Source organism: Embiotoca jacksoni, unplaced genomic scaffold (assembly GCF_022577435.1).
Source record: "Embiotoca jacksoni isolate LCO1_2020_lvr unplaced genomic scaffold, fEmbJac1.0.p SCAF_23, whole genome shotgun sequence".
Taxonomy (NCBI): domain Eukaryota; kingdom Metazoa; phylum Chordata; class Actinopteri; family Embiotocidae; genus Embiotoca; species Embiotoca jacksoni.
Genome location: NW_027185374.1, coordinates 5,699,115 through 5,727,080, shown reverse-complemented (window position 1 = coordinate 5,727,080; position 27,966 = coordinate 5,699,115). Strand labels below are relative to the sequence as shown.

The 27,966-nt window shown below is 41.0% G+C and overlaps 1 protein-coding gene across 20 annotated transcripts in view; it reads right to left on the bottom strand.

The window, feature by feature from the left end:
• The window catches only part of epb41l2 (erythrocyte membrane protein band 4.1 like 2), a 54,146-nt gene that overhangs the window by 8,098 nt on the left and 18,082 nt on the right, over positions 1-27,966 (bottom strand). For 4 of the 20 annotated variants that reach the window (XM_069158447.1, XM_069158446.1, XM_069158448.1 and 1 more), the window contains exons 4-20: positions 27,074-27,325; positions 23,678-23,782; positions 23,474-23,516; positions 19,409-19,484; positions 17,873-17,969; positions 17,581-17,705; positions 17,340-17,427; positions 13,441-13,593; positions 13,157-13,254; positions 12,463-12,635; positions 11,223-11,308; positions 6,753-6,803; positions 6,515-6,550; positions 3,083-3,250; positions 2,130-2,348; positions 1,080-1,148; positions 12-659 (exon numbers count right to left, since the gene is read on the bottom strand). In XM_069158447.1, coding sequence (XP_069014548.1) covers positions 12-659; positions 1,080-1,148; positions 2,130-2,348; positions 3,083-3,250; positions 6,515-6,550; positions 6,753-6,803; positions 11,223-11,308; positions 12,463-12,635; positions 13,157-13,254; positions 13,441-13,593; positions 17,340-17,427; positions 17,581-17,705; positions 17,873-17,969; positions 19,409-19,484; positions 23,474-23,516; positions 23,678-23,782; positions 27,074-27,325 — 2,487 coding nt within the window. Of the gene's footprint in view, positions 1-11; positions 660-1,079; positions 1,149-2,129; positions 2,349-3,082; positions 3,251-5,616; positions 5,677-6,508; positions 6,551-6,752; positions 9,504-11,222; positions 11,309-12,462; positions 12,636-13,156; positions 13,255-13,440; positions 13,594-17,339; positions 17,428-17,580; positions 17,706-17,872; positions 17,970-19,408; positions 19,485-23,473; positions 23,517-23,677; positions 23,783-27,073; positions 27,326-27,966 lie in introns of those variants that run through there. The other 16 variants (XM_069158464.1, XM_069158462.1, XM_069158449.1 and 13 more) reach the window with 15 other exon arrangements.

The window sequence follows — 27,966 nt, the reverse complement described above, 5'->3', positions numbered from 1 at the left end:
GAAGACTTTACCTCAGAGCAACAAATAACCTGTGGCCGGGGTTCGGCTTCAGTCAGTGAAGCTTCTCCGTTCACTTTAGGCTCCGCAGCTTCCTCTGCAGGAGCAGCCATCCCTGTCACACTCCCCTCGGGCAGTGGGAGGCCGTTAGGCGCTTCATCGGGTGTCACCATTGGCTCATCGGTGCTTTCCTGTGTCTCAAACTCCCGTGATTTCTCCCCTGCGTGCTTCTTCTCTGCCTCCATGTCTTCTTTTATGGTCTCCTTCTTTTCTCGGCTCGTTTCGTCTGCAGGCTGGCTGACTTCAGCTGGAAGGAAAGCAGCAGCTGGAGCTGACACGTCCTGCTCAACCTTCTTCTCCTCCTCTTTCTTCTCCTGCTCTTCCTCCTCCTCCTCCTTCTCCTCTAGTATTTGTGCGTGAGAGATGGATATGGACACGTTTGGATGGTACTCCGCTTCCTCTTCACTCTCGCTCTCAGATGAAATGCTCTCCTGCTTGCTCGGCTTTACTTCCTCCAATACCACCTCTTCCACTTTCACTTCCTGTTTGCTCGTTTCCTGGGGGCCAGCGGGAACAGCGGTTGTTACTGAGACAAGTCCAGGTTTGGCTGCTTTGGAAACTTCCTGGATGACAACAGTTTCTTCGATTTCAACTTCGGTTGTCTATAAACACGCACATACACAAGCACGCATGTACACATAGCTCACGCACGCGCACGCACACGCACACACACACACACACAGAATGAGGTGCACACACACACACACACACACAACAAACGCATGGGGACAAAAACAAAAGCATAACATGATCATTGAACATAAATGAAAAAAATGTAACCAAGTTTACTGAAAATAAATGAATATCAAATCAGGGAAAAAGATGAAGTTGAACTGTGGACAAAAAGGTATTAAAAAGTTTGAGGAACAAGTAGGAAGACAAATGAATGATCAAAGAACAGATGGAGGAACACAAAGTTTCAAGCAGCCAGTGGGAAATGAATGAAGGCATGAAGGAAACGATGGATGAGAAGTGTCATGAATGGAAGGCTGGATGGATTAATAGAAGAAAGTTAGGACCACCTTTGCAGGTTCTTTGGTATCAGAGATCGTGTTATCAGCTGTTGCTGCTTCTGTTTGGGGCACATTGACCTGCGTGAAAGAGAAGTTACCAAGACATCATCAATCACACACCAGCAGTGACATCATCATTGTTAGCAGTTAGTGTCATCGGGATGCTTGTTATCACAGCATAGGGAAGGGGCTGCTCGTGTCATTTTGTCTTCCTCTCCCTGTCTTTAACTTTCACCATCTCTCACTCTGTCCCTGCTCGGCTGCACTCATGCACCATCAAGTTAATGTCAATACAGTGTAAAGTTCATTGCAGCAGGCAAGAGAGATGGTATAAAAGTTTTGAAAAGAGAACAGAAAACAAAAAGATGAGAGATGGATTATGAAGAATATCCATCAATAAGCAGAGAGGCTCATCTTCACTAACATAAAAAGACAAAAGGAACATGGTGTTGAAGTCAGCGTCTTTGGGACAACCACACAAAATACGTCATAGCATGATAAATTTAGGTCAAAATCCACACTTGAAAACGGCTTTTGTGCCACCTTAAAAAAGCCACAAAATGAACCCATTATGTGGTTGTCTTTTCATGTTTTTTAGCATAATTTAAACTGCTGCTTCAATACCTGCTGCTTTTGGCACAGTATAATTTTTTCCCCAGAAGATGCTGCCGAAGCAAAGATCACAGAATGAAGCCGATTTGCATCCACACACATATTTACCATCACAAAGACAGACAGATGACAACCTAAAATCCATGGCATTCACAGATGTTAGTTGATTTTGATAACATTTATCAGAGCACTTATGTATCACCAATTCATTCAGGATGAATGGTCCCAGACAGAAAATAAACCTGACAACCATTCATCCAGCATCCGCAGCAGGCATCAGAGCATATAACCACCTCTTCAGTTACATCTGGCAAGCATTACAGGGTATCAGTTTACTTTCAAGGTGACCACCCAATTGGTTAGCCAATGAACTGGTTGATCTTGAATTGTGCATAATTTGGAATGAAAGTAAATTGACTCCCGAACATTCAGTAGTAGCAGAAGCACCTCAGCGGCAGAGAGTGGAGAAGTTGAGGGAATAAGAGGCCTTTGTGGTGCAGAAGAGCTGCCGACAGCAGTGGGAGTAGTAGAAGTGGCTGCTGAACATGTGGTTATAACAGCATCTAGTGTTGGTTCAGGAATACCGCAGGCAGCCTCGGCAGCTGAATAAAATCCAGTGCCAGTGTGTCTGCTGAAAAGTACAGAAGCTATCTCCTCTTCAAGACTCTATAGCAACAGACACACACCAAAAACAAGACAGCGAGAAGACAGACACAGAGGCAGGGAAAGAAGAGAGACAATTTGAGAGAAGACTGAAAGACAAGAAATCCCCCGAAGCTGATTAACATGGAAAGACACATAAACATAACATACATACAGACACATGCAGATAAAATAAAGGACAGTCATGCTTTGCATCTGCTGTAATGATTACATAAACTAGAGCAGAGAGAGTGTGCAGAACAGAGTGGAGACAACGAAGAAAGCACAATAAAACCCATGTGCTGCAAAATGTCCAGCTGAAAAAGGGAAGGTTGTGGCAGTTATGTGAGTTTTGTAGGAAGAATTCCTCCAGAAAAAGAAACATGCACATCGTCCATCAAGCAATCAACTAGTCATTAAAACCCTCTTGTAAGCAAAAGAAAGAAAGCCTACAATGGCAAAAGGTTGGAACCAACTCCAAGAAACCATGAAAGAAGATAATAAGGAAACAGTGGCTGTAGTGATGCAGATTTAGGAGACGAGCCGGGAGGACTTTTTATATCAGGTCAAAACAAACACATGATGATGTGCTCGTCTTGCTCCAAAGACTGCATTGTTGTTTCTCTGCAGTGAATAAAAACACTTCCTGGAATCACTGCAATCCTGTGCAAAGCACTTTTTCACCTGGACAATGTTTGTGGACAAAATGCCTGCAATTCATGTGTCTCGCCGAGACAAAAACATCCAGACAGACGTACCACTTGTTGCTGCTGAAAACGTATCGTTGGAGCAGGAGAAGAGGTGAGGCGTTTCTCCCACTGGTTGGGCTGAGGAGGAGAGGGAGGTGGCGCCTCCATAAAGGAGCGTTTTAGCTGGCTAATGCTAGCTTGGTGTTTCAGAACATCATCTTGGGTCTTATCATGGTCCTAATGGTTGAGTGGAGGGGAGAGGATGGGAGAAAAGGGGGAAAGAGGAGGGGAAGGCGGAGAGTAAATGAGATGAGTAAGTGTGAATGAGGGGCAAAGATGGAGGAAGGGAAAAGAAAAGCAAAGGAAAGAAAGAAGAAAGAAAAAAAGAAAGGATTTAGGTTAAAAAGGTGGAGGTTTAAAGGAGGGAGGGCAGGTTCAAGAAGACAGAAATGTAATGGGAAAAGAAAAACAGAAATGAGTAAGATGGAAAGAAATGGAGAGGGGTAAGAAGGGGTGGATAAAGGGAGAGAAGGATGGGGAGGGATACAAATTTGGTCACAATCTGGAGGGAAACAGGATAACAAGATGGATGCCATGCCTCACTGGAGCCTCATTTAAAGAGTACATTGGTCAAGTGTGTGTGTGTGTGTGTGTGTGTGTGTGTGTTTGCGTGTGTGTTTAAGCAGGCTGCAGTGAAACAGGGCCATTCATCTTGTTGAGGAGTTTTTTCCTAAAATCAGGCCAGGAACAGCAGGGCAGACTGCAGAACATGGAGCTGGTAGTGGTGTTCCCTTTTGTCTGTCCTTCACTTTTATTCGCTTTCTCACGTTACCTTGATATCATTTTCATTTTTCTCACTGTCTTTTTCACAGCTAGTGTCTCTGCCTGTCCAATTTACCAAAATCAGTTTTTCAGCATCTTTAATCTCAAACATTAGTCCTAAACAAAGACTAATATTACAGAGGGATGCAAGTAAATTCAGTAGTTAGATAAATGGGACAATTAATGTAACGAGGCAGTGAATCTAATCAGAAATTGACTGATTGCTTATACATTTAAGGAAGAACAATTATTCTGTATGCAATGAAGGTCCTGGTTTGTCTTCTAACCACATTAGCTAACACAGAGTACTTTGTAGACTACTTGACTGCAACCTGGCAATGTATCACTATCAGCCCCACGCTGCACAAACAGCTGTTGATTGTTGTTTTAGTAAGTTAACAAACCACAAATCCATCAGCGTTGGCAACCAATCACCAAAAAAACAGGAAGAAAGCTCCTCGTGTGGGTTAGGGAGGCCGGATTAGTCAGGTTAGACTCAGCTGCCTGGCAATAATTAAACTTTTTGACCAATCAAGGATTGAAAATACAGCAGGATAAAACAGTCACAAAACAGCATTCAACATGCACAGGGCATGCATTAAAGTCACGCTGACACACCACCAGTCCTATTCACAAAGCAGCCATTGTGAACACTAGGGCTGGGGAATTTTCTGATAGAGCATGTTTGTATTGTTCATAAGTTCAACACTGAAAACATCTCAGTTCTCTTCTGCCAGTACACTTGATACAACACTTTAGTTTGGGGATTTTATCCTGGCAAGACCGACTTCAACCGCATTTGGTCCCTCTGGGAACTTTAGTTACATTAATATCCACCACCTAACTTTCCTGATTTGATCAATTCCAGCAGTTGATGCGGTTGTATTTCAGAGGACTGCTACAAATCTAATAACTGGTAAGTGCAGCAGATATTTCTTATTAATGTATTTAAAGCTGCCTTCATTTCATTTTGTCATAATCCACAAGTTGAAAAAAAGTTGTGGTCGTGTAAAGTTGATATGGCTAAGGTGTTACATTAGCCTTCATTGTACCATGTTTCTGACAGTTTGACTCAAGTTTGTCCAACATTTATTCTTCATGTAGCTCTATTCTCCACTAACTCTTGAAGGAAATATTCAGCTACATGCTATATTTATCTAAATGCTCCACAATACTATTCGCTGCCTTTGTCTGTCTGCCATTTGCTGCTGGGCAGGTAAGGAACAGTGGGTTTATCAGAAGGTGAACCAGTGAAGTTAGGTTTTTGCCATGAAACCAAAACAATAAGCTGAAAGCCGCTAAAATCTTTCCACACGTGAGGGGTAGCGCAAAATAAGATTATGATTATCCGAGGCTTTGTCACAATGAGCAACCCCATGTCAAATCCATTGTTCACCTAAAAATATTGATTACTGAAGCTATAAGTGAAATTTGCTTTATATTTCATACATGACAACATTTCAGTTAAATTTCCAAACCCAGCTGTTCAAAGTAGCTGCCGTGTGAATCAGGACAAATAGCACCGAAACGATCGCATAGAAAACTTTTTCAAGAACACAAGAATTACTGAAAATTAGGGAATAGCTGGAATTGAGTGTAAACTTAATGAACAAATTTCCACACACATAAACACACACAGGCATGCACACAGAGCCTGAGAGTGCGAGAGGGCAGCAGTCTTGTACAGTGTAGTACAGAGGAAGTTGTAGTTCTGATGGCGTCAGAGTACACAGAAAACATGTAGGTCTTATTTTCAGCCATCAGACGATGCCAGTACCAACCTCCAACATTAAATTACTGTGCCTCACATAAATATTGTCCCCATGCACTCTCATTGGACTCTGGAAGGCAGACATACAGCACAAATGAAGAAAATTAATAAAAATGTGTTTTTTAAAAGAAATCAATTTGATGAATGTACTGTAAAAAGGCACTACAAAATATAACAAAAATAATCTAATGAATAAGAAATCATACAAAACAAACACTTCAAAATAAAACTAAATTTATCTAATATGAAATCATGAAAAAAAATAAAATAATAAAGTAATAAAAACAAAAGAAATGAACTCAGATGTAGGCAGGTGGTGACAGCAAAAAATATCCCAAACTGTGAGCAACGCTGGAAGATGGGTAAAAGCACAGATTAACATTTTGGTATGAATGTCATGATGCTGGTACTCGTACCCATATTATCACATGCAAAATCCAAAGCATTCAAAATACCACAAAACCAACAGACATTTACACAAACCGACAAACCCCAATGTGCTTACAACCGAATCCAACAAAAATGTTAAGACCCACAGACGTGAACCAGAAACCAAACTGAAACAGTGAAACTGTAAACCACAGCAGAGCATTTGAAAGTGAAAATACTGAGTGAACCTGCCCATTCAGGATCAGTTTTTACAGGCAGACCCAATTTGCAATCCCAATGTAAAGCAATGAATATCATTACGAATAAATCTATAAATCAGTATGCTCTGTTGTCAATGTTTTTTTTATACAAATTCCAGATTGGGTCTTCATTAGATAAGAAATTTAAAAACTGACTCCATAACGTCATGTCAGGGCAACTTCACCCTAAAAGCATGAACCCAACGAACAAACCAAACGGGCATAGGAAATTATTGACAGACCACTACACAACCAAATAACCAATGACAGTTTATGAACCTGAGAGAGGGTAAGCTCACTGCATCCAGGTGACTGCTGGTGGGGTGAAGTCAGAGAGAGAGTAAGGACAGGTTAGGATTACTGCCTGTTCACTCCACTATACCATGAAACCAGTTCTATTCAATATTCAAAACCATCTTTATTTTAGTTCTTAGCAACAAAATATAATATTTTATATCGCCAATGTTATTTTCTTTTGAATTTGCAAAGCATGCTGGGTAAGACAGGCCTTACAGACCTGGGAGGGCATGGCTTCCACATCGCCAGGGTTTAAGTCCACCTCCTTAACCTTCAATGTTGTAGTCATGGTGATGGTAGACATGACAAAATGAAGGGGTTAGGGGCACGAAGAAAAAAAAAAAAAAAAAGTGAAATGGATGATGGGAAAAAGGTATTTTCTTCCCCAGCAACTTCAATGTTAGGGAGAACTGCTGGTCATGTGACCTTTACACCAAACCCACTGGAACTGTAACATGAAAGGACTCTGAGATGGTCAATAAATGGAGGCAGCAGGTGTTAATCACTGCTGTCATCCTGTATATATATAAAAAAAGGTTTACAGTTTGTGTTCAAGTATATGTCTATTATATGCAATAAAGAATTTTATATTTTTCTTAAACAATTAATATATACAGCATTTCTTCCTGGAAAACAGCACATGTTGTTAACTGCACTATACATAAATGAGTACAAAGTACTTTCTTTTTATCCACTAGTACAATTCTAAAGTACAATTCTAGAATTACAACTACCACTAGATCCTCTTCATCTTTTTGTGACTTTTTATTCAAACGGGGAGGTTGTGGAAATATTGTTTTTGCCATGATGATTTTCTCCCCCAGACACCAACTTTTCTCTCTATTTACTCTGGCAATGAGCCAAATACGCCAGTCTTCTTTCCAGCCTGTCTTTTGCTTGAAAATCTGGTATTTTTGCATCTGCAGCTTCATTACATCATCAAAACGCCAAATGGCCACCACAAAACTTATTTAAAACAACGCAAACAGCAGAGAGAGGTTGAGGACAGGATGCTGAGTAGGGGTGAGTGTAACACTGTTGACTATTAACATTCATTAGCAATAATATACAAATGCAATATGCTTTAAGTTCTATGGGTTAGAGGGGATAACAGCATGTATCCTGTGTGTGTATGTACAATAGTTTTTCAGTGGCACCCTCTCTCTTCACTGCAAAGGCAAACTGGAGCTACGAGAAACCGTTCTACAATAAATATTGCAAATTGCAAACACTGTATATATTTCACATTACCAATCACTACCACCATGTCACTTCATTTGATGAGTGTGACGAGAACCTGCTCAATATTACACAAAGCAACGACACAGTGACGCCTTTATGAGCACGACAACTAATAATGTCTGAAACGCATGACGTGTTCATCGCCTCACTAAATGTTATTGTTGCCTTTTCAAGTCGAATCTTGCAAACGTCTCCTTCACTCAGACTTTATACAGTATTTAAAACTCTTAATATACTTATCTTATCTCTATATTAACAATATGTATCATTATTTCAATATTATTTCTCTGTTTTAACTCTTCTAAATGTCAATACTTTTACTACTTATTCTCTGTTCTTTATAAACAATGCAGTGGGGTTGGCAGGGTGCAGGGATGGTAAGAGGAAAGACACTTTTAGGTAAAGGAAGTGCTGGTGGCAGGGATAAACAAAAGAAGGTGACATTCAGAAACATACATCATACACATTCACTCAAGGTCAAACGCAGGGAGTGGAACATAGAGCAGGATGGGAGATCTGCATATATGAATTGGGGTGTGTCTGTGTGTGTGTGTGTGTGTGTGTGTGTGTGTGTGTGTGTGTGTGTTTATGCTGCTGGATCACACATCTCTTGCGTCCACATAGCCCCTGTGTGGTGCCTAATGCGAGCAGGTGTGTGGGTCGGTGTGAGAGGAGAAGCATGCGCGTTAAAACCAGAACTTAGCTGATTCTCAGACTGATCATTCGCCTGGTCATTGATAAACATCGGCAAGACTGTTTTTCTATGACTGGAGACCACGTTCTCTAAGTAACACAGGGTGAGGCCGAGGGGTGTGGCTAAAATCAGGGCGAGGACCAAAGACTGGCTTGCTGTCAGCATCACGACCAAGAGGAAGACGACTAACAGGCAGGGCAAGAAGAGAGGGGAGGGATTCAGGAGGTAGCGATGTACAGATGCGGTTAGATTAGAGCAAGAGAAGGTTGCAGGAAGAGAGGAGCGAGAGGGAAAAGAAGAGACGATTTGAGGCCAAGTCAAAGATGATGGTGTCGGCAAACATAGCTGTGTAGGGTGCGAAGGAACGTCAGCGACTAAATTAACAAACTTAGGAGGAAGATATCGGGAACAAAATGCCACAAATTTAGACCACTTAAATGCCACACTGTTAAAAACTTGATGTAATTTGGATGTGATCATGTTAGAAATTACATATTTATGGGCAGTGATGGCAAAAGCCTTAAGTTTAGCTACTGACTTGGACATTTGCTTGAACAACGTGGGAGTTAAAGTGTTCAGTTTCTTTGTTAATCCTGAAAATAGCTTTGTGGGCTGACACCTGTTTCCATGCTTTCTCGATATGGAGAGGAAACACAAGATGAAGGAGACATATTTAACCACACCCTTCATAAAGAACCAGCTCCGCCAATTTAGTAGACCAGCTGTTGTTCTGGTTTCAGCCTGGCAGCCCTCCTCAAATTTCAAAAGCTCTGAGCTGTGTGTTTGGGAGGCAGTGACTGGGTGGGAGGATGGAGGGTGTTCAAGATCAGACAGCTGCTGATCACAGAAAAAGGAGACGGTGTTTGAGGGAAGGCTCCACAGAGTGTGTATGGTGTCTGTGTTGTCGTCGATGCGGTCATCATCCTCGGAGATGTCTGATAGACCGTGGTCAAACTCGGAGATAGAGTCGAGGGAAGGCGGGATGGATGAGAGTGAGGATGACGAGGAGAAGGAGAGAGGAAACATGAAGATTGACTAATGGGAGCAAATTGAAAGAGAGAAAAACATACAAGGGGAGGGGCGGAAAAAGGAGGGAATGAGTGAGGACACAATATGATAGAGGGGGCGGGGAGCAGATAGACAGGGAAGATGTGGGCGGGAACAGAAAGGAAAGAACCACGATCACACACACGCACAAAGTGAAGAAGCAAGCCGTGAAGAAGTAAAGATTAACGACAAACCAAAACAACCGACGTCATGTGCATAAAAAAAATAATTAAAAAAAAAATTTCAATTCCATGAAATAATGGCAAAAAGTGGGATCATGCAAGAGGAATGCAAAGAAAGCAAAAACAAAAGGGGAGTGTGTGTGAAGGAAAAAAAGAGAGAGGGAAAGAGACATAACATTAGTCAGTGATCAACACACCACAACAGCTTAAAAGTGAACATAGCAGGGCAGAGCAGGAGTGCAGAGTACAGTAGGCACAGGTGTTCGCAGAAACAGTGTCGACAAGGTGTCACCACTAACAGAGGCTTACACACAGGTCAAATCCAAGGTGCTGGGAGGTGAGCGAGGGTTAGGAGGAGGAAGGGCGCAGTGAGGAGGACAGGGAGGTGGAACAGGAGGCATGCACAGCATACAGTATGACTCTGTAGTTACTCCTGAACTGTAGGGACACACTGACTTGGTTGGTGGTGGGCATTGCCCCACCAGTGGACAGAGGTCCTTAGTAGCAGCTGGGCCCGAAGATGTAAAGTGAACGAATGGCTACCTGTAATAGCTGCTCTGGTAAAGACCCGCTGAAGTCGTGAACAAAAGCATTACAGTGAAGATTTAGGACATTTTTCAACTTCAAAAGAAGATGTGAAAAGTTCTGTCTTGTTGGTTTTTCTACATCTCTCACTCGCGTATAATCACAGCCTGACCGGACAAAAGAGTCTTAGATGAGCTCAAGTTATTTATCTATAATATTCTTTGAAAACTTAAATGACATGAGCAAGTCTCTGTAGCAACCAGATAAAAACAGTGTCAGCCTCCTATTAATTCACACAGTCAGCTATAATTCTATCATTTCATACTGATCAATCAAGAGCTTGAGACCATTTTTGGTTGTAAATGGCAAAAAAAAAATTGAAGTTACTGTTGACAAAGCTATGACTATAGGCTCCAGTTATCTAACCTCTGTTGTTCAAGCACTCCTTGTGCTCTGAGAAGAACCTTTATGAGGTGTTGGGATGGTGCTGAAATAACATCAAACTTTGCTCACCATTTCATTGATCCCACCCTGATCTGAGGATGGTTGTCCTCAGAGATACTGTATACTCCAAATATACAGTGTGGATAAGACTAACACCACATTATCAACAGTGATCAATGGATCCTCATGTTACCAATATTATAGTGTATCAAACAATGAAAAAGACATACAAATTGTGACACAAAAATAAAAACTCAAGTGTGCAACATGAAGCTAGCAGATGCTTCTATATTATAATAGTTATGACCAGAAAAAGTCCATGTCTCAGCTAAAAACTGATTCCCCCCCCGTACATTCAGTCTCTCTATTTGACACACAAACACATAAAACGGTTCAAATGGGACAATATGGACTCAAAGCAATAATATCCCAAAAAATAAACAAGTAGACTCACTCTTTAACACTAATTTGATACCTTTTCTTTCCGTTTTGTTTTTATCTCCTTTGTTGCACGTACAACTGCTATGTATGATCGGTACAGTATGCACATACACACCTTTGAGTCAGAGTGGAGCTCCAGGTGAGGCTCGCGTCCGTTCTCAGCCGTGTCCCTGCCGGCTTCAGTTATGCTGATCATTGGTGCTGAGGATTGAGAAACAGCAGAAATGGTCCACTTCTTCTACTCACAGTTGCGTTATGTATTAAATGACAAATTCAAGATCACTGGTTTGCTTTTGTGCAGCGATATAAATCCCTTTGTACACATTAATGTCAGACCTGACTCCAAATTCAATCCCAAACAGAAGTAAACCAAACTGTTTGTAATTTAAAAGTCAAGGATTGCAGCCAGAGGGCTGACCTCAACAATTATAATGATGATTTGCAGTGAATTTAATTCTCTACTGAATAATTTGCAATTCTTGTACTGTCAACTTTAGGCTGGATAGGACACAAATGTTCAAGCTATCACTGACACTTTAATTTTTCACACACTGCAGTTTGAACTTGTAATAAAGTAGAAGTTAAATAAAAAGATGTAAATACATTTTTAAAAAAAGTTAAGCAAAGTGCAGTATATTGTTAGGTATAACGTGACAACAACGTCAGCCTGCAGTAGCCTGATGTGTCCAGCAGGGGACGATGTAAGATAGTGAAATATCCTAACACATAAATTGCATAAAGTAGGATCTGTGAGCTAAATCCAGAAAATCACCAAAAAAAATTGTGTACTGGTTTTCTACAAAATACATATTTGGTGAAAATGGCTTATCAGAAATGAACCTCTGGGTCTTATAGAAATTAAGAAAATATTAGCGCTAGTTATAGTTCTATATAAAATCACTGCACAGTCCGAAGCCAATGCAACCGTCTTAATTGTTGTGTCAAATCTGCAGAATTTGGTGACCCATGTTGTTCTCTGTCATGACATGTGACTGACGTGGAAGTTCCCGCACACAATGTGCTGCAGCTACATGTTGTATTTCATCATGCTGAGGGCCTCTTTCTTTTGGACACACAGAACATTCTTTCTTCTCATCTCTTTCTGTCTCTCAGGGTGACAGGAAACATATGCTGCAGCTATTTCCTGTATCTGGTCAGACACCGAGCATTTTACATCCGTACAAACACACAACTCTGTGCGATCCCTAAATCCACGACCCCACCTCCAGCTGCCCTTCATTCTTCCCATTCCTCTTTTTATCCGTCTGTCCATTCATTAAATATTGTTCAGGATGAAGATGTCAACTATTTGCCTCACTTTGTGATTGCCGTTTTGAGTCTTATTCGTGTGTTACCTCCATCCAAACTGCGGCTGATGCGTTTCGATGATGTGCGTTCAAAGTTGGGTGCAGGTCGGTCTATGAGGGAGCTGGCCATGCGGGACTGGGCCTGAGTTCGCCCGCTGTAGCGGAACTTGGAGCCCAGAGTCAAGAAGCGGGCCTTCGCAGGAGGCTCTGGTGCGTTTAACCTTGTGACAAAGGACAGGAGTGGTGGTGGAGAACATGAATTTTAAAAACGTATACAGAGTGATTTATTTTGCAATAAGTTTCAACAGTCAGTTATATGTGCATGTGTGCGGGAGGCAAAAAGATTCCAGGCAAGTCTTCCTTGAACAGGATATTAAAGCTTATTCCTCTAATACGCAGAAACATTCAAATGTGCAGACACAGCACACACTCACAGCAACCACAAACGCAGCATCACGGGTACCTGGCTTATCTTTGTGTGTGCGTATTAGTGTGTATCTGTTGCCTGGGGCATCAGACTTCACAACTTTGCGATATTCTCTGTCCACTCTCATTACAGCAGGAAACAGCCTTTTGTTGAGCCCAATAAAGTTTGTTTCTCCTCTGAACGAAATCTAATAAACTATTTCTGTAGCCTTCACCCCAGACTGTAAATCTCTGAAATCCAGATGTACAGCACACGTGTGTTTGAGTGTGTGTGTGTGTGTGTGTGTGTGTGTGTGTGTGTGTGTGTGTGTTCTACCTGAAGAAGCTGTGATTCTCCACACAGACTTTCCACAGCCTTTTGGCAGATCGATGATTCTGGAGTTTGAATCCCACCGTGCTCTCAAACTGCTCCGTCTGTCAAAGAAACAAAAAGGCATCAACCACAGATAAAAAAAAAAAAAAAAAAGTCCACAGAAGAGGGGATAATGTTCAAAATATGTATAGTATGTGTCCTCTTCTTTGTCCAGAGTAAGTTTGTGTTGAATTTTTTAGTAGATGTCAGTATTTATAGCCTGGGAGTGCCTGCGTCTGTATACATACCTCTCCTGGTCTGATCTTAATGTAGAAGTTGTTCCTCTTGTATGAAATCTTGAGTATTTTAGGCCAAGCAAAACGATTTATCCGAAGTCTGTCCTTGTAGACCAAGAGTCCGTTGGCACACACACCTAGCATGATGTCCACACCCTCTGAATCCTGAGATAGTCAGATAAAAATGCACAAAAAAATTAATTTTTATAATAACATTATTAATGAATCACTGTTAAATATATGTATATGCCACCCATTTGTCCAAATCAGATCATACTGTGCATCAATTGATTTTTAAAGTAGTCTGCTTAAGGTCAACAGAAATTCAATTAGCACACGCACGCACAAACACTGTCATTCAGTACAACTGTAACACAGTTAGCTGGCAGACTAACTCACTAACAAAGCTTTTAAATTCAAGGCCATCTGGTAACGGTCAGGGAGGTATTGATTACAGTTGTGAATTAACAGGGGAAAAATCAGTGTACAGTTTTACTGGGAAACGCATACACAAATCACGGGGCCCTGCCATGGTATTATCTGGTCATCGATCTCTGTCCATGTGCCGCAACTACAGAAACATTTTAGCAGTTTGGCTGACTGTACTGACAGAATGGATGTTACAGGAAACACTTTTCAATTAGCTTTTTATGTGACTCAACAATGACGACGAAGTGACGTCATGAAGCATATAACGTTCGATGCTTCTTCTTCTTATTATTAGTATTATTATTAGTATTAGTATTATTCAGTCACTCACTCTGGAAGTGTGTCTCACTTTTGAAAGTAGTGCAAAAGACCATGATTGTTGAGTCTCCTTATATTTCATATGAATTAACATTCGGGTTAAATGTAAGATAGTAATGAGCTGTGACACATTCTGAAGAAATAAATAATATAAAAAAATTGAATAAATGAAAGACTGAAATAAAATATTTATGAAACTTCAACCTTAGAAAATGTATGGTGTCAAACACACGTGTAATTATTTTTTAGTTTTAGTAAAGTTTTTTGTCTCTTTTTTTTCTTTGCACTATTCTTGTCTAAATACACTTAACAGTTACAATTTACAGTTGGTGCAGATGTTTTTTCTTTATACAGTGGGTGTGATTAGAACAGTGTAACGTGTCTATACTGTGCAAACTTGCCCACGTCGGGTCAATATAAGATTTGTTGTCTCAGTGTGAAACTGCACTGTCTAAATTCATTTCACTAATATCAGGAATTATTCTTACAGTTTATGGCTGCAACTTTGCTATTAAAACAGATTAAAAACAGATACTAAATTGATTTATCCTCACACTATTGTTCAGTGCCAGTGCAAAATGGTGAATCTCAGTCATCATCATTTTATTATTTAAAAATGCTTTGCTGTCAAACACTGCTGTGTCCCAACACGTGATGTGAATAAATCTGAGTTAAAAAAAAAAAAAAGAGTAAAGCCAATGTTGCCCTATAACACTCCAGCATAGAATTGTTTAGTAATTGGTACACTATACATGTCACTATAACTAGTGTTATTTTCAAATTTATAATCATGTGATTCTAGTTTTCTCAAAATGGTTCAAATATGTCAAAATTTACTTATATTTAACACACAAAAGTGCATTTGTGTTTTTGCTCGATGTGATTGAGATGATCTTTAAATTTAACAGAGTATCAAATGGTTATTTTGTGGGTTAAGAAACTTGCATAACACATTAATGGCAAAGGAGAGAAATGGATCAACGCTTTGAAATCCCACAACTTGTGGCTTGTTATAAGAAAAAAAAAGGCTTTCAGCATTTGAAACACTCTGTTTCTACTCTCATCTTTCCCCCCGGTTCTCTCTGTGTTGCAAACAAGTGGAGCATGCCCTTAAAGGGGACTCGCCTCTTTCTCTCTTTCAAGGATCTGTCCTCATCTCACTCTAACCTTATCTTTAGTACCCATTTCTTTCTCCTTCTCAATCTCGCATCCTCTCTTTCTGCCCTCTCTCTCTCATGCATATTTCTCCCATTTAGTATGCCCATCTTGCACAAATACACACAAACATGTTCAGACACACACACACACACACACACACACACACACACACACACACACACACACACACACACACACGGGAGCATGCATGCAGTCTGCTGATGACCTGCTATCCCAGTGAGACCGGCTGCCTGTTCCCATGGCAATGGCCTCCGAGTGTTTGTACAGCTGACACACACACAGATACAGTGACACAAACATGCAGACACACAGGCACACTCTCCCCACATCAAAGAAACTGTGTTAATCCCCAGATGTCAACAAGAGAGGGAGCGGGAGAGGTAGAGGGAGAGGGGACCTTTTTTTTAAAATTATTTAATCAGCCCTTTATTTGTCAAATTCTTCAAATCACAAAAAAACAAGAAATGTTTAACACATACTTACATATATTACTACATTACATTTCATTTAGCTGATGCTTTTATCCAAAGCGACTTACAATAAGCGCATTTCAACCATGATGGTACAAAACCCAGAACAACAAGAATCAAGAAAATACAATTTCTTCAAGAAAGCCAAACTACAAAGTGCTAAAAGTAAGTGCCATTTTAAGCGCTACTAAAGTTCACCTATTCAAGGTAAAGTCGGAAGAGGTGTGTTTTTAGTTTGCGGCGGAAGATGTACAGAGTTTCAGCTGTCCTGATGTCACCCTTGCATGATATCACTCGACTCACACCAACAAAGAAAGATAAATGACAGGGTTGTTGTCCTTTTCAAAAACTCAAATAAGCGAATCATGATCTACACAGGACAAAACATCACCAACACCCCAGATTGAAATAAACTCCAAACCCATCTAAAACACAAACTCTATTTTGAGGCGTGCAGCCACCAGGCCTTTAAACATTACTTCCACATCAACTAACCCTCTTCCCTTCATTTTGTTGTTTCTCGTGGGCCAAATGCAAATTGTTGCTTGACCCAACAAGAAGTTAGTCAAACAAATAGACCTGCGCCGAGCTGCAGAGTATCTGGGACCAAAGATAATGCTCTCGAATGTGTACTGCCCAGCCACCGCTGCAACAACATGAAGAGCGGAGCCAGCCCGCTCGCCTGCACCGCCACCGGCAGCCCGCTCTTTATGTGGGCAGGATGATTGTTTGTGCCCAACATCACCACACTCAAAGCATTTCATGCTACCAGAACTAGCATAGACCGCATAGTACCCGTTTTCAAACTTTACCTTAAAAAGACACTTTCAGGACCTGTCGGGATCGTCCAGGTACATGAAAGCCGGTCTTCGTAGTGATTGAACGTGCTGAAGTCTGGCGTCTTTACAGCCAAGACGAACTGTTCTGAACCCGCTGGAGAACTTACCAAAACGGGCCAGTTCTTTTTCCAGCAGTTCATTGGGGATTAAAGAGGGGACGCCTGACACGGTGATCCGTGTAGATGGTACGAGCAGCGGTGAGACGGCTACAAACAGGTCGTCCAACACCAAACCCCTCTCGACCAACAGGTGGACTAAACGTTCCTCTCGGAGAAAGGCCACTACGGCCTTATTCATCCGAGAGACATACGTGATGTTATCATGGCCGATCTGTTCTCCTACAGCCAGGAGAACCTGTTCCACAGTGAACCTGGGAGCCGTCATTACTCGGACCCCGTGTTTGACAGATGGGGGAGGCGAACCCTCCCCAGAGAGGGATGCCATGACACAGAAAAAAGACTCACCATTACTTACTTATTATTATTACTTACTCTACATATGAATTACTCTTTTTACCTTCTTACAGAGTACAACATTAAATATTGAAAGTCTTACAGGAGACAGTCCAAATGTCCCAGACCCACTCAACTCCACAAGCTCCATTGCCACTCACACACCCAAACTCCCAGCATGCAGTGCAAGGAGGACAGGAGAGGATTCGTTCATTTATTCATACCTTAGCATGGTGCAGGTCCACCCCGTACATGGACAGTTTCTTGGCATTTTCTAGAAACTGGGCGTCGGCCTGTGCTGGTGTCATTCCCCTAAAAACACAGAAAATGCACTTTTCATTCCAAAAACTCAGATTAATGACAGTACAGAGATATTCTGATAATGTTCATCTTGCACATAAAGACTGCTTTTATTGAGAAGAACTTCCTGACTACATTTGACTACATCACCCTGTCCTCTCTGACCTGTGGGACTTGTGGAGTTCAAAAATCTTCTCCTCCATCTCTTTGTTCTGATTGGGTGCAAAGGTCAGCTGACCGATGTAGTCCAGGGGGCGAGGCTGGTCCGGTTCAAAGTCACCAAACTCTGCCTGTAAACCAATAACAAAAAAACCCCCAAAAAAACACCCATTTCATACATAATGATACAGACACACTGTCACATGTCAACGCTGTGCGCACGCTACATACATGTACACACAAACACAGAAATAACCTAAATAAGCACATCTAAAGTACATAAGCACACGTGCTGTACCTGCAATGTGTATGAGCCCAGGAGAGCGTGAGTGACAAACGAGCAAGGCAGTCGTCCAGAAGCCACATCTTCACGGAGCTGCAGACACAAAAGGTACCTACAAAAGAGGACAACGGGACAACAGGGACTGATTTTTTTTTTGCTTGGAACAAAGTCAAATCAAAAAAAGAGAAAGAAAAAAACCAAAACTCTTTCAAAGCCTTTTCTTTGCTTTTCTTTGAACCTGCTCCATTGTTCAGGATAGTAAAAAAAAAAAAAAAAAAAGCGATCTGTGTAGCCAAAGTGCCTCGACTCCCTCTGCTCCGGCACGGGGTCAGCTGGTGCGGATTAAGTGCCTTTGTTGGAGCTGTGTTTGTTGTACAATTTTCTTAGTGCGCTGGTACACTGGTTGATTTGGATAGCCTTATGTCTAATCCTCACCATGACATACCCAAACTCAGTTGCATAACAACATCTATGTTTGAAGTGAGTGGATTGTGCAGAGGTTGTGTGGATTTACAGCAGTGAAAGCTGTCCTCTGAATGAATTCATTATCTGAATGAAACATCCGTGTGAGTGACTAAATCTCTAAACCCTCAGGGCGCTGATAAGTAATTCTGGCTACTGACAATGTCTCTCAAAGTCACTTTAGCAGGACGGATACTTGCTAACATGGATGCTTTAACCCGTCGTCCCGTTACAGGGCTTTTTTTTTTTTTTTTTAAATGTATTTATTTTTTTATTAATGATGCCATTATACTGCCCCTGGACAATATTCTGTTTTACCATTTTAATGTGGGTAATTGGAGGATGAAATATATTCATTGATAAAGCATGATAGAGCAGTCTGTGTAAAACAGCTGAGGCTGCACTGACGAGCAGTCTGTCTATTAAAACTTAACAAAAGACAAGTTGACCAATTTACACACCTACATTGCTGAATTAGCACTTTTTGTAGCAGATCAATGCAGGTAAGTTCCTGGTGTGTGTTTGTGTGTCCTCGTTTAGCCTTCAGCTGCAACCATCAGAGAAGTTGTTCGCTCCATTAGACATACGCTTCACCTTAAATGCTGTGTGCTTGAAGCATGCCTTTGTGTGTGTGTGTGTGTGTGTGTGTGTGTGTGTGTGTGTGTGTGTGTGTGTGTGTGCATATGTATAAATACAAATGAATGAACAATTTGCACAATGCCAACTTGTGTTTGTTTTACATTTGCTCTGTATTGTAGCCATTAGTGTGTGTTAGTGTAATGTAGAGCAGGGGCACTTTAAGTAAGAAACTCAACTCTGCAGTTCCACTTTGCTGTATGCAGACTTCTTAAAATAAATTCTTTGATGTTATCACCCAAATCTTTAATTTTTTGGCTCACTGCTCTTATCGCTCTCAATTCCAGCCACTGGCGGCAGATGTTTTCAGGAACAAAGAGGCGATGACCAATGAGAAATCAAAGATGGCAAAATGTAAGGGATCATTTAGCTGCAAAATAGCCAAACATTTTTCTCAGTGTGTGTGTGTGTGTGTGTGTGTGTGTGTGTGTGTGTGTGTGTGTGTGTGTAAACCTTGTAATGTCTTCAGTGAGCAGCGAGGGGTCAGGAGGGTAGAACTTGACGTTGAATGCGAACTGCCAGTTGTTACCTGGAGAAGATTATAGTTCAGAGTGCAACATTAGATGCGTAGAATAAGTACACGAGAGGATGCGTACAAGAGAACCAGTAAAACCTAGCTGAATATGAGAATGGATTTGATTTTTGGATCAGTGATATGAAGGGGGTGGTCTGCATGGGTCCATCACACCCATCTGTGTTTGTTACGAGAGAAGCAGATGAGAGTGAGGGTAACTAATGCAGAACAGCTTGTTGACAGCACTAAGCCTGGTACATCATGTACATACGCACACAGCAGATCTGGTATTGCATAACCTCATTCTAGCTTCACCAAATGCCATACTGTAATCTTTATCTTTATCATGATCAAAAAACAAACAAAGATACAGCTATCATCACCAACATCTTCATCAGTGTCATAATGTGGTTTCCTTCTGGAGAGCACTAATTTCATTTCAGTCCCATTTTCTATTCTTATTCCCGCAAGACGCCAAGTTGCCGGACACACACACACACACGCGCAATAAAACATGGCGATCACGTCATCTGGAAAATTCAATCTGAGAAAAACCTGACATCACAGAGAAACCATTTCCTCGTCCAAGGTCATACTCACACACACTTATGCACACATGTGCACATGGGCGCAAACACACACACACACACACACACACACACACACACACACACACACACACACACACACACACACACACACTGATGTACAGAAACAGAACACAGACCCTTCACAGCTGCATCCCAGAGGAAAAGGAAGAATGGGGCATGGTGAAGTGACACGAGGAAACTCAACAATGACACTCTCACTGACATCAGCTGAGAAGACGCAACACACGAGGTGAAAACCTGGTGAGAGATTTGTGGTGTTTCTTTTATTTTTTTCCACTGACAACCATTTTTGTTGCTTACAGTACAACAATAAAAAGTGCTGATTGCTGACATTCCTGTTTCCTGTTTCATTTGTATGTGTGTATGTGTGTGTGTGTCTAATGGTGTGTGAATAGCAATGTGGGTGAGTGTATGACCAATGTCTGCAAGCGAGATTAAGTTGAAATGGGAGTCGCTTTTGACTATTGCATCTTTTGACAAAATCGTGTGACAGCCACCAGCCCTCTGTATGATTCAAAGAATACACATGTACTCGCACATATACAGTATATATCTCTGCATACAGTACATCATAGCTCTCCCAGGTTCTAACATCTAGCATGAATTCAGTCTTTTGTAGGTGAGCTATTCCTTTAAAGGATATTTTTTTTAATAAAATAAAGACAACCTGCATAAAGTTGTGGGAATCTGAAGTGATTTGACAGTATATCATAAAACAAAACAAAATTAACCTTATGATTTGTATTTGCTCATATTCCAGTAATGCTTGTACAGCAATATCCGGAGAATCACAACATTGATTTCAATTTAACTTTCCTAAATCCATTTAAAGCTGCCAGAATATCATCCAGATCAACCCACACGTATTTAAAATGCACCTATTGGTTCTCGTCATAGAGATCGAACTTAACTGGCTCCAAATGTACAATGACACGGTGTCGTATCAACAGAGTGAGGCCCCTAAACTACACAGGTTAGTTTGATTATGCAGAAAACCAGAAAGTTGCTGTTAATGTTTAACAGCAGCCACACGCACAGCAGAGGTCCACTGACTGGACTGAATCCAGACTTGTGCTCTCTGCTTGGCCTTCAGTGAGATTCAGTCTGACATTAAAAGTGAGACCAACTCTTGTTGTCCTTATCTGTCAAAGGGAAATCTAAGAAGGAGCTAGATTAGATTTTAGATTTAGGTTTTGACTTTATTAATCCCAAAGTGGGGAAATTTGGGGGTCACAGCAGCAAAGAAAAACAATAAGTGCACACAATATGAAATAATTTACAAATATGTATAAGATATAAGAAATAAGATGGATAAAAAAATAATTATTTTAGAAAAAAAATAAGGGCAGTGACTAAATACACATACACAGACTATATGCATGAAAAAACTAATGAAATAAAATAAAAATAAATAAATACAGTTCAGCTCAGCTGCATGGAAATAACTTTCAGTAGTGCTCACTTTAAACTTGAGGACCGACAGTCTCATTACTAAATTTTCACTTGTGCTATTTGTTACAGTGGAAATCTTCTTACTTCAGACATTGGACTTCAGCCAGAGACATTTTTTGGGGATGACATTTGGTTTTTATTGGCTCTGTTTAACACTGATACCCGATACCTCAGCTATTTGGAGTAAAATTACTTTAGTTTTTCCCTTCCTTTTTTTAGGTGCCGTCTTAAAGAGATTATACAATATACATTGTTTCAGCCTTCACTTCACCCTTCTATCTATGATGTGGAATACTTGGTTGGACTTCTTTACATTGTTGCATTTCTCTATTTTTGTATCCCATCATTAAACTAGACTGTCAGAGACATAAAGAACCAAGTCCACCCAAACAGCTTTAACTATAGTAACCCGCACTGTAGGCAGCATCCCCTTCAGATTTTGACCTTAATGTAGAGTTGTATACCCACTAAACAGAAGCCCAATGAATCCTGTACAGCAAACATGTGTCCCGAGATATTTTAACTTTTAAAATGCCTTATCATAGACTAAAATGTTAAAATGTTTATGTCAATTAAGTACTCCTCTTACAGGTGATACTTAGAACACCTCTTTTTTTATATTCACTTCAAAGCACAGAACAGGCAGCAGCTTTCATCTTTCCCAAATAATTCAAGCACTCGTAAAAAAAAGTTTCAATTACAAATGTTTATGTCCCAGCCCGGCATGTAGTGACGCAGATTTGTGACAGCCGAGTGTAAACTGATGGCAGTTTAGAGCAGAACGGCGTCGACCCTGTCATTTGTGCGGTGGTGTGTGCACACATGCACACAGGCAGTGTGAGGATGTACCTCAAATGAACCTGAGTCCACATAGTACAATCTCTGTCACGCTGAAAACACTCACACACACACACAGGAAAATGTACACAAACTAACACATGCAGCCAGATGTGTAGCACTCGTCCATGAACCACATACACACACTGTGTGACACCGCCACAAAAACACAGGCGTGCATGCTCACCACACACTGTGATGCTCACACATACACATGAAACCACACACATTCTGCACACACCCAGACGTGACAACCTCACATATACCGACTCAAAAAAAAACATTTTATGAGCCAAAATTATATGTTTTTACTCTAAAAAGTGCAATTTGAAGTTTTAGACTTGGTGTTAAAGCCTGTTTTGACTTATATTGTAAAAGGAGAAGCAAGAGACGAACAGCGAAAAGACATCAAGCCTCTCTGACATTCATGACTGTCAGTCAGTCATGTACGAGTTATGATTTATGAGCATATTCTTCAAGAAGCCACAGAAGAATCAGAATACGAGAATATAACGAATAACAAACACCAGAAAAATAACAAAACATCAAATTAAATCAAATTCAATGACAAACTGTAGCAACTGTAACTTGATGAAGCCAAACTCAGCAACAACCTGTTTGTCATTGTACTTACAAACTAAAAAAAACTAGATGTTGTCACTGAGGAAACCTTTTCTGTTGTTACAGACATGTTGTGCCCACACCACACTCAGTCAATAAATGATGTGATTCCCCACCTCATTCTCCATTTATAAATTTACAAAAGGTAATAAAGGAGTCAATAAATAATCAAGCAGGGTGATCACGCCCTATGAACTTCTTCCACGCTGCCAGACTGCTACCATTTGGTTTCAGATGTCTCTGTTCTTTTTGTTTGACTTAATTACAATGCTGTTTTTCCTGTGACATGAAGCTTACCCTCTTTTATTAATTTAATATTTATATTTTATTCATTGTCTTTTGGCTGAGAGTAAAGCCTTTTAAAAAAGTGTTAAAACACCTTGTACTGTTGAGGCAGAGTGAAGGACATAGGGGTGGATGGTCTTGCAAATCTTCCATCAACATCCAGAAAAAACAAAAGTGTATTTGAAAAGTAAAACTCACTGCGTATCTGTCTCTTAATTTCTTTGGTGGGATCCAACCAACACTGGAGTGAGGAAGTAAGAGGAGGAGACAGAGCACAAGAAGACAGTCAACCTCCGTCATGTAATAATGTAAAACACGATGCAGGCATCTATGTATGGAGTTTCTGCATGTGTACATGATTGACCTATATGGCAAATGTTACATGTGTGTAAGGATACATACCTTCTGTTCATGGCTATCTGTGTATGTCAGACCAAAGTAGTCTTTTTCCATCAGATTAAGGTGGTCACACACCTTAAAGAATAAGTACTGACCCTTCGCACGTTTCTGCAGACACACAATAAAAAAAAAATAGAGTTTTAATCACAAAACATTTCAATTTGCATATTTATTTTACCTATAGTTGGAAAAAAATATTAAAAGCAAATATGTAATATTTCTAAAAGCTTCCCAAATGTTTCAAATGTCATTTCATAGCTTGAGAAATATCATAGAAAGACAAGGTCCCCTTAAATTAGTATAAAAACGAGTTTTGTACAGTCTAGTGACACATAGAAATTCCTGTTCATATCTTCCTTTTAGTTCTCTCTGTTTCTTCACTCCTGTTCTATTATTTCTTTTCTTACTCACTCAGACTCTCCATCTGACTCTGGGCAACACATTCCCTCATCAGCCCGATAGGAATTTTAGCCATAAAATCCTCCAGACTGCGCTATGAAAATGACATTTAGCACACATCCGTGCACGCGTGAATGAATGCGCACACGCACACACAAACAAACACACGCACACACAAGGGCATCCTTTAGACAGGCAGAAGGTCAGACGGACGGACAGGGAGGGGGGGGGGGGAACCGTTGAGAAAGAGCGAAATAATGCTCATTTCTATTCATGTTAGTCAGCACAGCCTCGGCCTCACACTGGTGTACAGACAGAGTGGCATTACGCAGACGGCCGTACAGACGGGGCAGAGAGCGTGGTGAAAGTGGAAGGAAAAGGATGAAAGAGTTCCTTTTTCTTCTTGTCCTGGGACAGCTCAAAACATCTGCGGTATTTTCCTATACTTGGTCAAACACACGCACATCACACACACACACACACACACTCGCAGTGTAGCTGAAAGCCCAAAGAATGTGAGAATGTGACCTTTTGGAGTTTCTGTGTCTGCGCCAGTGTGCCTCCAAGCAAGGCACTACCTAGGGACAATTGTCTAACGTCTGCAGGCAGCTATTGAGATCTGGACTATTAAAAAGCATGAGAGAAACATTCATCCACACATTTTTAGATTCATGACGGTACAATGCGAGTCGTTTCCTCATGCGTGTGGTTTGCCACGTCATGTAGAATATTTGCTGGTTTAACAGCTTGTATCCTAATTGACATAAATGAAAAACTGAATCAGGTTTGAATTTTTACATCAAACTGCTAGAATTGTGAGATTCATAGGAATAACTAATATAAAGGTAATAAAGCTGGAGATAAAGTGCTTGCCTGTGTCCTGCTTTTTTGTGAAAGTATATGTCAAATTGATCGTGTCAAACTCAAAGCAACTATGTGAAATATCTGAAACCTAATGAATTCCTATGCAACGGTACTTAAACCGTAAAACTAAAATCCTGCTGTAACCGATACTAATGAAATTCTTCGAAACAGCATTAAGACCATGTGACACTAAGACTCTCCTTTGAGTCAGAAAATGTCTGCGCAGATTTTTCACCCAAAGCACCGCAACTAATAAAATTTGTATTAAGTTATTACACTGGAATAAATTTGATACCATGAGTTAATAACTAGGGCAGATGATGATGGAAGAATGGACGGGGAGTTTAGAGTAGAAGGTCTCTGTGTGTGTGTGTGTGTGTGTGTGTGTGTGTGTGTGTGTGTGTGTGTGTGTGTGTGTGTGTGTATGTGTGTGTATGTGTGTGTGTGTGTGTGTGTTATTGTGTTTGTTGGAGGCCTGCTGGGCAAAACAGAAAATTTAATCTCTGGAATGCATTGTGCATCTCCCTCTTGCGATCCTTGTGTGGATGGATGGATGGGTGTGGGTGTGTGGGTGGGTGTGTGTGTGTGTGTGTGTGTGTGTGTGTGTGTGTGTGTGTGTGTGCGTACTATAGGACAATAGGGGTTAGTTGCGGTATCAGCATTATCTGTTGCGAGACAAAGCAGCTGCTGTTCACTCTCACAGGCACGCTGTTGGGCGTTGGCATACTGTAGATTAGGAAGTTGGTTTGCCACAGTTAAATTGCCGGTACAAATCCTAAAACCAAATTTTATAAAAATCTTGCCTGGGTAAATGGTCAGTATTCTGGTCAGCCAGAGATTTAAGTGTTAACAGCTCCAGTGGACCTGCACTTTGGCTATTCTGGGCAGCTTCCCACTGAATGTGAGCGAGTGTGGGAATGTGAGGAGGGCTATGGCTAAAAATGTGCATGCTTCATGGGAAACAAGTATTTAACCGTAATATATGGTTTTAATGAGAAAAACACACATGTAAAACAACTGTTAGACAAATAAACACCAGTGAAGAGCATCAAGTTATTAATTATTCCTACACAAAATTTGTAACGTCTAATGAAAAAAAAAAAAAAAAAAAAAAAAAATCTAAATTCAAAGAATTCTCATTTACAGAAATTACAGATACTAACTTGATATAGTTTTAATTAAAAAAACAAAGTGCTTTGAATAGATCGTTCGAAAAAGAGTCTGTGACAGCAGCATGAAGCACGTGATGTTGTCGGTATCTGTAGGAGCAGGTCTGAGTGTGTGGAGGGGGTCTGGGGCACGTGATTGTTCGGGAGCAACAGATGCAGGAAACTAATCTGGTGAGACCCCCATAATCCGCTGGGTGTGTGTGTGCGTGTGTGTGTGTGTGTGTGTGTGTGTGTGTGTGTGTGTGTGTGTGTGTGTGTGTGTGAGTGTGTGTGTGCGTGAGTGTGAGTGTGTGTTCTAGTCACCAGACAAGCCCCTGCAGCGTGCTCTGCTTTGCACTGCATTTATCCCCTAAACTACACCCCAAACAATGAGTGTGGGTGCTTCTGCCCTAACTACCACTAACCACTTTGAGTCAGAAAGTTAAATACCCCCCCACCCCCAACCTAACCCTCCTCCTCCCCCCGGTGCTTATACACACACACACACACACACACACACAGATCTGATCCTATTAGTCATTACATCATTTACACGCCTGTACTCACGTTTGTCCAATTGACCGGTAAAAGAAGGTAAGACGACGTGTCGAAGCTTTCTGTGAGTAACTAAGAGAAACGCCTTACGCAAGCCAAACAGACAACTTTTTGAACAATGCTGACGGTGTGCAGTCGAATAGCAAAGTGCTAATAGTCATAGGGACTGTTTCATCCTGCTTCATGATGCATTTAAAGCTACAAACATTCTCCAAGTCCTGTTCTGCAGTGGTTTTATAAAAGGTGATCAGAACAGACGACACGAAAACGACAACATCTCAACAAAATAAGTCCCTCACCTGCCTTCCAAGGCATTTCATTTACATAATAATAGGAGACATTTAAAAACTACAGAATGGATTGTGTCCTCTTCCCTGTGTTTTCCTCCACACCCATCTTCATGTTCCCCGTGTACACTGTGTCACCGTCTTACCTCCACCTCACAGGTGAAGTCGGTCCCGTCCATGAGGGTCACATGACACACCACCAGCTTCATCTTGTTCTTCCTCACCAGACGAAGAGGAGACTGGAAAATGGAGGTCTGGCCTTCTCCTCCCTCCCCTTCAGCCTCCGCCTCTCCTTCCTGCTCCTTCTTCTCCTCCTCTGCTCCTTCTCCCTCGGTTGTCTTCTTGGTGTCCTCTGAAGTTTTCTCTGCACTCTCTTCCAACTTCTCTTCCTTGGCAGGCTGTTTGAAAGATGTGATAAAAAGGGAGAAATATGATGTCAAAGCAGAGTTACACACAGAGTAGCTCACTGTGGCTGCCATACACAAACTTTCAATCTTCTTTTAAAAGATAGAATTTCTTCATTAGCATGTAGAGAAACCAAAGTATTTGTCCAAACTAAATAAGAGGGACTCTCTGTGTTGCTCTCCTTGTGTGTAAATCCCCCTTTGGTCTGAACGTAATCTTAGAAAATGCAGGCGTTTCTTTTGGCCTGATCACTGAAATGCTGATGTCACTGGGTGGGCCTGAGTAGCTTGATGTGATCACTGGACAGAAGAGTTCATGTGTGCATGTGCATGAGGAAGAATGGCTTTAGGACTCTTTCTTTCTTTCTTTCTTTCTTTCTTTCTTTCTTTCTTTCTTTCTTTCTTTCTTTCTTTCTTTCTTTCTCTCATTGGCTGAATAGCAGTTTTTAACAATCTGAAAGTCCTGCTGTAAATTGTCAGTTCACCTTTACACTGTTAAAACATTGAGACAAATGATTTCCAACCACCTGTCAACACATCTGATCTCTGGGTTTCTTCTTTAGTGCACAAGAAATAAGTAACAATGAGGTCTGTGTCTACCACCATATGTGTCTGACCTCAGAAAGTAGGAGAGT